Source organism: Heloderma suspectum, chromosome 9 (genome assembly GCF_057233095.1).
Source record: "Heloderma suspectum isolate Gila_16-S chromosome 9, 16-S_ref, whole genome shotgun sequence".
In the NCBI taxonomy this organism is placed as follows: domain Eukaryota; kingdom Metazoa; phylum Chordata; class Lepidosauria; order Squamata; family Helodermatidae; genus Heloderma; species Heloderma suspectum.
The window spans coordinates 42,574,078-42,585,047 of NC_139466.1; the positions used below are offsets into that span (position 1 = coordinate 42,574,078).

Below are 10,970 nucleotides of genomic sequence, written 5' to 3' on the forward strand. Positions count from 1 at the left end.
ATGACAGTAACCAAGCATCAAGAACCCAAATGATGCATACACAACTGTGTACCAGCCGCATAGCGGAGTTCCTCTTGCTATCCCCCAAATAGCAGCTAATTTATTTGCTTCTTCATGCATTCCCTCCCCCTCCTCCACACACACACACACACACACACACACACACACATCCTTGTCTATAACCATGACCACCAAATATTGACTCCTCCAGTTCACTCAGTTAGAATCATGTCAGTTTTATCTCAGTGGTCTGTTAGGAGAAAGCAGAGACAGAGAGACACACACAGAAGCCATCCTGAAGTATTTCCCTCATTTATCTTTCCTTGAGGAAAGGCAGGTGAGGTCATGAAGGCAGATCTAAGCAAGGAAAATAATTTGCTGCAGAAATACATGTCCATAGAGTATTTGCTACCCTTGCCCCCACACAACCCAGCCAAGAAGAGTCTTTCCCACATCAGCTGCTTCTCTCCAATCGGCTGAGATGTTTAGCTGGGCACACTGGGACAGGCAGAAGTTGAGCAACAGTCCGAAGCTGGCAGGAGGCGAGTCAGGTGGCCTCGCTGAGTGGTCAATTGCCCAAAGGCTTGGGGCGCAGCTGATCTAGGAGTTTTCTATCACACGGTGGCACTGGATTGGTCCTCTGGTGCCAGCTGACGCCCTAGGTGGCTGAGCCAGGAGGATTCCAGGCTGTTGTGCGGAGGTCCAAGCTGGAACTGCCTGCAGTTCTATCCTCTGATCAGCCACCACAGATAGAAGCACAGGAGCTGAGGAGCTCAATTTGAGCCCTGCGGCACCCGTCACATAAAACCATGATGTCTACAAAGGGATGACATTGGACGATAACAACACATTCAGGTGCTTGCGGGGAATGTTTCTTGTTGAACTCTTTTGCTGAGAATAATGCAATTGCTCCCATCATGATCTGACCCACCCACTCCAAAAGGTATTCTGGGATATTTCCCCCTATGCATAGCTAAAAGGCCACAAAGAGCTCCTTTCACTCCCTTCTAAAGCTCACGGTTCTTTGTAGACATCAGCTTGAATCCTTCGTCCAGTATGGACCGCCTGTTGCGTCTCAGCCTCTTTTGCCTCTGGAGATAAACGATCACACTCAGAAGGATGGCGGCAATGAGGAACAGCACAATCCCGGCAACTGCAAGAAGAATAATTGTGGCTTCTGCTTCCCCTTGTGCCAGTTTTGAGCCAAACAAAAGGATGTGATGGGAAATGTCTTCCTCTTCAGGAGATTCCTCTGAGAAACAAATGGATGATGGAAAAGTCATATTTTAGGAAAAGGAACCAAAGTTATTTAAGGAACATAAGACTTGAGGGAAACAACAACAGTAAAAACTGCTCTCCTCTCAGCGTAAAGGTCTGGTTATTTTTTAAAAGGTGAGTAAATCCTCCCAGTATTGTACAGTGTCAGATGCGGGTGAAAGATTGCATATTAAACTGGCTCAGAAATGCCCTGCATTAAAAAAAAAAAAATCTAGGTTAGGAATAAGGCTAGACTAGAACTCTTCTCCATTACATGCTAGCTTTCTACATCTGGAGAGATTTTTTTAAGTTGGAGGAGAACATTCAAACATAATTTCCCCAATGGTACAGTCCCAGGAGAATATCAAACTGTCCAAAGGGGTTGAGGAGAAAGAAAGGAAAGTGATCTTTGCAGTGCGCCATTGGCTTACATGTATATTAATGTCATTGGTAGAATTATTTGCAGTGGAAACTGCTGGCTCTGATTTCGGTGGGGCCGTGAATCCATTCCAGGTTTCAGTCAGAACCATCCAGAACTCTAAAGGAGCTATCCAAGGTGCTAATAACTAACCCTAAAATATATTCAGCACCTTGAATAGCTCCTTCAGAGTTCTGTTTGGATCTGACTGAAACCTGGAATGGATTCACAGCCCCACCGAAATCCGAGCCACCAGCCTCCACTGGTTATTTGTAGAGTTCAAGGTATATTCTCCAGAACAAGAATTTTCTGAAGTGGATGTATTTCTTAGAAACTGTGCCATCCCAACAAAGGACAGGATAGCTTGAGGTATCGGAAGACATTTCCGTTAGTGCCAATTTCTGCCAGCACGTGGCAGCCTGGCTTTTATAATGCGGTTATTCTGTCCTTGCAGCATGGATGAAGCCTTCTGCATGCAGCATCCGCACGATGCCCATCCCTACCTAAGGAACCCGTATAAGCCCGAGAGTGATGGTTGGTTCATCCTGTGCTATCCCGGGATTCTGGCAGGGGTGTCGCTGCCGCAAGACAGCGAGGCCAAAACAGACTCTCAAGAGACCACCTTGATGGATATTGCTCCTTGACTCCATGCTGACGTCTCTCATGAGCCAAGCGGCATGTCCACAAACTGGGTGGAATGTGGCACGCCCCCCAGCAGCCCCCATTTTCACCAGAACATCACACAAGCAGAATTCCAGCTTCTGCCCGGGCCAGAGCATTCACAGAACCCGCTCTGTTGGTGTTGAATGACTGCCAGCCCATGCAGCGGAGGTCTCAGGAGCGGCTTGGCGGGCACTCCGGTTGTCTCCAAGAGCCTCTTGATGTGACAACAAGCAACTCCAAGGGCCCGGAACGCCCTGTTTCAGGGCAGATGCAACACCGGCCCCCGACAAACCAGAGTTTGCGCATGTAGCAAATATTGCTCTCCTATGGAGGAAACTGCCGCTGCCGAACAGAAACAGATCCCCATGTGCCCCATATTTCTCACACTTGTGATGTAGAACTCTAATAGAGTGAAAACCTACTGGAAAGTTACAGATATGATCCATTAAGAATTTTATTTTGTAGCTCTCACTTCCTCCGTGGGGAGTGTCAAAGGAAATCTTTACTGCTTCTTGGCCAGGCAGCTTGGTTCCCTCTAGATGTTTTGGACAGCAACTCCCACAAGCTTCAGCCAGCATGGACAATGGTCAGGGATTGTGGGAATTGTAGTCCCAAACATTGGGCAGGCACAGGTCACCTACCTATTTCAAGTACTTGAAAGTTTGTCACAGAGAAGAAGGCCAGGATCTCTTCTCGATCATCCCAGGGTGCAAGACACGGAATAATGGGCTCAAGTTACAGGAAGCCAGATTCCGGCTGGACATCAGGAAAAACTTCCTGACGAAAATAGAACCAATGACCTAGGGAGGTGGTGGGCTCTCCCATACCGGAGGCATTCAAGATGAGGCTGGATAGCCACCTGTCAGGGATGCTCTGACTTGGATTCCTGCATTGAGCAGGGGGTCGGACTCGATGGCCTTGTAGGCCCCTTCCTGCCCTACTATTCTATGATTCTGATTGTACCCCGGCTCTAGACTGCACCTCTGCTCTTTCAGGCTCCTGGTCTGCTTGTGTGTCTGTTGCTCTGCATGGCCCGGTTCAGATGTAATGCTAAACCATGGAAGGGGAAGCAGGCTCCCGCATCCAGGGCGAAACTGGCTGCCCACCTGTGAGTGAGCCTGCTTGAGCCTCAGCCTTGGGTGCTTCCTCCTCAGGCCCCTGCCAGATGGGAAGCATCTCACTGCCGTTTGTCATTATGTCCTAACCAGGAGCTGTGGTGAATTTAAACTGTGGCTTATATTGGAACAAAGCAAGATCAGAAACGATGGTTTGATCTTGGCTTGTTCTAATAAGCCATATCTAAACCAGCCTTCCCCAACCGGGTGCCTTCCAGATGCTTTGGACTACAACTTCCAGCATCCCTGACCTTTGGCCATGCTAGTTGGAGGGGATGGGAATTGAAGTCCAAAACATCTGGAGGGCAGCAGCCTGGGGAAGGCTGGTTTAAACAAACCACAGCTCCTAATTAGGATGTAATTGCAAACCATGGTTAGTTTAAACCTGGAAGTGGATGCTGCCAAACATCTCCTCTGGCACAGCAAGGGGGGACTGTTTAAGCCCAAGGCTTGAGCAGGCTTATTCACGTAGCACTAACCTATAGTTTGCCACCACAGCCAAGCTGGGCCTAAGTCTGTTTCCATGAAGCTTCCAACACTAAGAGGCTTGGTGAGGAGCCTGTAATCCCAGACAAAGGATGGCCACTGACATCTCAGTGAGCGTTACATTTGCACCAATGCAAGCCATACTTAATGCTCAACTATGGCGGGAGTTAACAAGAGTTTGAAGTGGGCTTGCAAAACATGGGTAACTACAAGGGAATCTTGCTAGCATCAGCCATGGTTAGTATCAGTGCAGAGGTAACAGAAAACCACCGTTGAAGGTGACAAGGGAACTTGCACTCGATAGGAGAAAAGACCTGCAAACCACGATTTGCAAGGAGCCAGCAGTGTGTCTGCACTGGACTGTGCAGTAGGGTGAACATCACGAACATTACAAGAATAAGGATGGACAAAGGGGACACCTTACTGGGGCTCAAATCAGACATGTCCCTAACAGTATGTCAGAGGAATATGAGCCCATGGTGAAATGAAAGCCATACCTTCATCGGAATTGGTTTTCAGAAGCTCCACATCTGAAAGGAAATAAATGACACAATCAGTAGCAAGTTCTTGGGCAGCACAAAGAAGAACCTCTTGGCACCTGTGGAAGGCAGCAGGGCGATGCAGGTGTACGTCTGGGCACTCCTTTGCATCAGCATCAGGTGTCACATGCAGCCCCAGCACGTTTTTTGGATGAAGACGGGGCGGCACACCCCTATCTGGGACCCCTGTGTTATGTCTGTGAGAGAGATTTGCCTTGAAATGAGCAGAAGAGCCCTGCTAGGCTCTCACTTCAGAGGGCTTTTACTCTCCAGGTGCCTGAGTCTCTGTCCGCTCCTTACAGCCAGGGAGGCGCATCTACTCTACTGCCTCATATCTGCTGCCCCACCTGAGTCCTTCAGGCAGGCAGCAGCCGTTCCGGCATGCTGTACTGATGGAGATGACAGGGGGAAGTGGGGCCATTCCACCAGCCCTGCTGAATGACTATTTTTTCCTCTTCCCTCCCCGTTCCTTTTTCCTTGTGTGTCGTGTCTTTTTAGATTGTAAACCTGCAGGCAGGAACTGTCTCCTTTTACTGATTATACGTATGGCGCTCAAGGAGCCTCTTTGGCTGAGGAGTGGGATAAAAATACATTAAATAAATAAAAACTAAAAGGTAAGATTGCCCTGTCTCCTTGGCCCTTATCTTCCTCCACCTGTGTGGTGCCCTGTGTTCATAGTTCTGGGGTCTTTCTGCTGATGGGGCTTCCACCCTGACTGTGTTTATGGCCGATGTGGTGGGGGGTGCCCAACAGGCAGGCTGCCCTCGTCCTCGACATCTGCTGCCACCTTACCTGGCCTAGGTAAGATGGTGAAAAGCGTCTCCATGCCAGCATGGATGTGGTCAGCCACGTGACAGTGAAGCAGCCACGTGCCAGGGTTGCCAACCAGCATCTCCACCATTTCAAAGGTCCCAGGGAAGAGGTCCACCACATCTGCTCTGTAACTCTTGCCGCTCTGTCACACAAGGGATGCAGAGAGTGAGCGTTAGTCTGGAACAGTGTGTGTGCCTATAAGGCAGATCTTTAGCTACTTGCCAGCACCAAGGAAAGCTGAATTTCTGGGCCAGGAAAAAAGAATTCTGCAACCTGTCTAAATTAGGAAACTTAAGCAAACTCTTCCTTGGATTGCAAAACATTATTCTGCAGTTTTACAGGTTTGCTTGATTTATTCTGCTTCTGATAGTCATAGGTCGGGGCAAGAAATTAGGCAGAACACTGGAGCCCCCACCCCAAATCACTGGAAATCTGCTGAAAGGCTTCTTTCTTTTTCAAATTATGAAGAATGGCAGAGCACAGATGTCTTGGGGGTGGGGGTCACATATGCTCTTCTGCTCACTAATCATGTGGAAAGCTTTGCTAACTGCACCAGCTAAAATTCAAGAGGGCCACACAGGTGCTGGTCAACAGCTGGGGATTCTCACCCGGTATACGAACGTCTCAGCGTGGAAGTGAACCGTGTGCACGTCAATCTCCTGGCCCATTCCCAGCAGATACCAGTTCACCCAGTCTCCTTCATACATCGTCAGCCCAGGCAAGTTTGCATACAGCTTGCCGTTGATGGCTAAGAAAAGAAGGAAGGATGGTTTGTTCACTGAAAATCACGGACTGACTCCCCACACCCGCTTGCTCATGAAGCACCCCGAAGTGCAGTTAGGGAGCAGGGGTGGGGTTTCTGTGCTTTAATGGGCAGAAGGGCCACGCCATCAGCACCTGCGAGCCAGGCAGAAACTTCAACAGCAAATACCGTGAAGGGGAAAGCTTCACCAGCTGACTTCTGCCTGTTACACAGCTGTTAAAGGTACAGAGCCACTGTCCATAAAGATGATGGCAACCTAGCTGGAGGCTAAAAGCCACAGGTTAGGCTGAGATGTCAGTCCATCCTAATCATCTGGGGTTTTATCAGTCTTGTATTCATGGAGATGCTGTCTCCATTTCTTGGCTGGAGCTGGCAGCAGGGGGAGTTTTAGAGGAAGAATGACGGGCTGGAATAGGGTAGCGCACAGCTGGCCCTCCACACCCTCTTTGATGCAAAGTGGGGCCCGCCGAGGGTGCTTTGCAAGGAGGGTTGCAGGGACTTCGCTACGTGCAGCCATGATGCGCTGCATCGTTGGCCCCAGGCAGGCCATGATGCCACGTGATGTCCATCAGGCGAGAGTTGGGACAGGCCTTGCCATGCGAAGAGCTTTGGATCGAAAGCCATTCTGCACACGGAGGTACGGGGATCGGTTCTTCCGCCAAGAAGGCGCAGGCTCTGGCCCGCCAGCTGGAGGAAGGAGGGGAAACGCTTCCTGCGCCAAACACTGGCATGGCAGGCTGCCGAAGTGTGGGGAGGGGCATGTGGCTGGCATGGTATGTGTGGCCCCCACTGCAGCCCCCGCAGCCCACCACTACTGTTAACATGCAGGATGGTGGTAAAACACACACCAGTCGAACACAACGGCCAAATGTCGCTTGCTCTCAAGTTAAATTTGGCCATTGTCGTATTGTGCAGTGGTCTGCTGCTGCAAATCACCAGCAAAGCAGCAGGTTTTTTGGCACCGCTGCATTCCGCAGGGCGCCAGTGGCAGGAGTGCAGCCCGGGGGGGGGGGGGAGCAAAATGGCCCCTGTGTTATAGAAATTTCAGTTGTAATATGTTTATTATCCCATGGTTTTATAAGCTAGGCTATGTCTATTCTACCTCTGTGTGAAATTGTCATGCTAAACAAAGGCACAGTGCCTTATCAGAGACTCAGGAATGCCAAGAATGTATTTACGTTAGAGTACATGACTATCTCTCTGCTGCCTCTCTCTTCGCATGCCTGAGTCCCCCCAGCTAGACAAAGAAATTAGTAGAGAGCAGGCGTAAGACAGCCCCCAGAGACTTTGCCTATATAAACTACATTACTTGATTGTGATCTTTGTTGGAGCGTTAGCCCCAAAGGTTGCCTTATTCTGCAGAATAAAACTCGTTCTTGGTAAACAAATTGGATAAGTCTACCAGAGACAGAACACAATTTTTGTAACACCTGGACCTCCTGAAGTCGCCCACCCCCATGCTAAACGTACAGGAGCAAAACCAGCAACAAAGGTGGCAACCATGTTTCCTTTTGCCACATGGTCACCCCTGGGAAGAATACATCTGAAAAGGCTTTGGCAGACATTTCCAGCTTTCAGTTCCCCAAGGAATAAGACAGGTGTGGCTAGGGATGTCAGAGAATTTCGCCACGAATCTCCGGGAGGCCGAATGCCAGTGCACTCGGCCCCCTGAAATCGGTGGTGAAACGGTCTGCCCCGCCGCCCCCTCCCGGGATGGGACTTACCTTGGGCGAATCTTCCTGGCTGTGGCGGCTCCGGTGGCGGTTCGGCGGCAGTTTGGCAGCGGCGGCTGCAGCCCCTGGTTTTCCGACCGGCTGCCACCGTCACCATTTCCAGTAAAAAAAAAAAAAAAAACATGATAGGCTACGTAAATGTTTACGTAGCTTATCACGGCTAGATTTTTTAAAAATACCGTGATAGGCTACGTAAATGTTTACGTAGCCTATCATGGCTGAGTAAAAAAAACACACAAAAAACGCGCATACGCAAATGGCGGTGCCCATGGGTGCCACCATTTGCGTTCCTTATTTTGGCACGTCTAGTCTACGTAAACATTTACGTAGACTACGGCGAAAATAAGGGGAACGCAAATAGCGCAGCATCTACGCTATTTGCGTTCCCCTTATTTTTGCCATAGTCTACGTAAATGTTTACGTAGACTAGATGTGCCAAAATAAGGAACACAAATGGCGGCGCCCATGGGCACCGCCATTTGCGTATGCACGTGGGTTTTTTTTACTCAGCTGTGATAGGCTACGTAAACATTTACGTAGCCTATCACAGCTGACTGCAGGGACGCAAACGGCGACGGTGGAGCGCCTCCCCCCCACCTCGAATCAAATTTCGTGAAAAGGTAAGTGACTTTCGTACCTCCCTAGGCGTGGCTAAGTCTGCCAAGAGGCGGAGGCTTTTCTAAGGCTCTTCTCTGTGGCCTGGAGTGCAATTTTATTTATTTATTTATTTGTTTATTTATTGCATTTATATCCCGCCCTTTTTCCTCTTGCAAGGAACCCAAGGCGGCTTACATTATCCTCCTCCTCTCCATTTTATCCTCACAACAACAACCCTGTGAGGTAGGTTGGGCTGAGAGTCTGTGACTGGCCCAAAGTCACCCAGTGAGCTTCCATGGCTGAGTGAGGACTAGAACCCGGATCTCCCGGCTCCCAGCCCAACACTCTAGCCACCACACCACACCCAAGGACCCAGGCATTTATGTGGATGTAGAGACAGAGCGGACACGTGTCCTCTTTTACAGTCCTCTACTCGAAGGGCTGCCTTTCCCATTCTGGTTTAAAAACAAAGAACCCAAAGAAGGGAGAGCAACTGGGGCCCTGAAGCTGCCCATCAACAGTTCGCTCCTGGACAGCAGACTGAGCAGGCAGGCACAGCTCACCTGGCTACTGTCTTCTGAGCTAAGGTGAGGTTTACTGTATTTAAATCATAATAGTTATTTCTAAATTTGCATCTATACATATAAATCAGCATATGCAAATTTCATGCAATTGTGTGTCGTCTTTTGTCCTCTGTTTTGGGGAGCCATTTCCTCTTTCTTGGAAATTCATACGTCACCACCCCAGGTAGAGAATGTAGTACCGATATCTGCATGGCTATAGGGTGAAAGACGACATATATTGGATCTTAGGGTGCTTGCACCCTACTGCTTCTGAGGCATCAGGAACTGCTGCAACCAGCAAAAGGGTGTTGGGTGGCCTTGAATGCACCCAATTACTTTTCTCTTGGGGTGTCTGTGCGGATGGCTTTCTGCCCCTTCAAATGTGTGATCTGGCTATCCATCCTATCTGGAGCCAAAAATGAGCTTTCTCCAGGTCATGCTGGCCTGTAGCTCTGTGGTAGTGGGGGATGATTTGCCTCCTCCTGCAGCTTGGCTCATCTGTGGGCCGTTTGCCCGGGAAGCCTCCGTCCTTCGGCAGTGCGCCCACTCACTGCGTGAGGCTGGCTGCGCTTTGGGCAGCACGGATTGATTTCCAGGAGGGCTGATCCTGCCGTGCAACTGGGGGGGCAGGTGTCTGATCTCAACAACCCTTTCCTACGTTTCTCACTCCGCAACTGATTCAGCGACAGGGAATTCAAGCCACAGCCGAGAGCGTTCCCTGAGTCTTTCACAGATTCCTCTCAGGAACTAATCATGTGTAAATTGCCACCCACCAGGTTTTCATTTTGCACTTAGTGACAATTAGAGCCAAGCCCTGCCTGCAAGTGAACAAGTCAGCCTAAAGCAATAAGGGTAGATATAAGGTGGCAGCTCATCCCCAGGGAAAGGGTTCCACTGAGGTAAAGAGAACAGCGAGTCGTTGCAAAGTGGCGGATTCTGAGATCGGCCAGGGGTGTCTTTTCTGAGAAGAGGGCCTTCGTTGTGAAGTCTGAGAGACTTCCTTGTTCCTCCCTGCGCAATGTGTGTGCTCAGTGCTTCTGGAGACAGAGGGCCAACTCTCCCTTTCCCAGGTGTGCCACTGCCAGCTGTGGGAGGTTAACTGACAGGGAAGTGTTAGAAAAAGACGCCACAGTCCCCCACACTGGCAGCCCTGGGCTGCCTCTGTACAACATCTAGTACAACGCGCTACATAGCCTCACATCAGCATGTGGCATGTCTCTCCACTCGCTCTTGACAGCATTGGCTGCTGCCGGTGGAAGCAGGAAAAGTCACAGTATAATGATGGGGAGAAGGCGGTGGCTTAAGAGAGAGCACAAGCGTTGAGTGCCAAAGGACCCAGGTGCAATTCCCAGCACCTCTGGTTAAAAGGATCAGGTGGCAGAGGATGGGGAAGAAGATCCTTCTCTGCCTGAGATCTGAAGCGCCTCTGCCAGTCAGAGGAGACAATACCGGGCTAGATGGACACATAGCAGCCGTTCAGACAACACGCTAACCCACATTCAGTGGTTGAGTGTGGATTGTTGTTGAACTGTGGATTGTTTGTTGAACCGTGGGTTATCTTCTTAAGCAAGAAAGGAGAAGTATCGTCAGAAAATGGAAGTCTTGCCTAAGTGAGGAAAACAAAAGGGAGCACCAGCTTGCACAAAGGCAATGCAAGCAGACAATAAGAGATGCAAAAAAAGCATTTTGAATAGCATATCGCTAACAACATCCAGGCCAACAGTAAAGAATTCTTTAAATATATCAGAAGAAGAAAACCAGCTCGGGAGGCAGTTGGACCATTGGATGACAATGGAGTTAAAGGAGTACTGAAGGAGGACAAGGAGATTGCAGAGAAGTTGAATGAATTCTTTTCGTCCTTCTTCACTGCAGAAGATATAGGACGGATACCTGTGCCTGAACTGATGTTTTCAGAAAGGGGGTCTGAGGAACTGAGGCAAATAGTGGTGACAAAAGATGAAGTTCTCAACTGTATTGATAAATTGAAAGCGAATAAATCACCAGGCCCAGATGGTATCCATCC

General features: G+C 49.5%; 1 protein-coding gene across 2 annotated transcripts in view; it reads right to left on the reverse strand.

Moving 5' to 3' along the window:
- Positions 1–217: 217 nt before the first annotated feature.
- The window catches only part of HEPH (hephaestin), a 65,451-nt gene continuing 54,698 nt past the window's right edge, over positions 218–10,970 (reverse strand). For both annotated transcript variants that reach the window (XM_084813370.1, XM_084813371.1), the window contains 4 exons: positions 5,900–6,039; positions 5,271–5,433; positions 4,437–4,469; positions 218–1,252 (listed from right to left, as the gene is read on the reverse strand). In XM_084813370.1, coding sequence (XP_084669496.1) covers positions 1,008–1,252; positions 4,437–4,469; positions 5,271–5,433; positions 5,900–6,039 — 581 coding nt within the window. In that variant the 3' untranslated portion in view covers positions 218–1,007. The remainder of the gene's footprint in view (positions 1,253–4,436; positions 4,470–5,270; positions 5,434–5,899; positions 6,040–10,970) is intronic.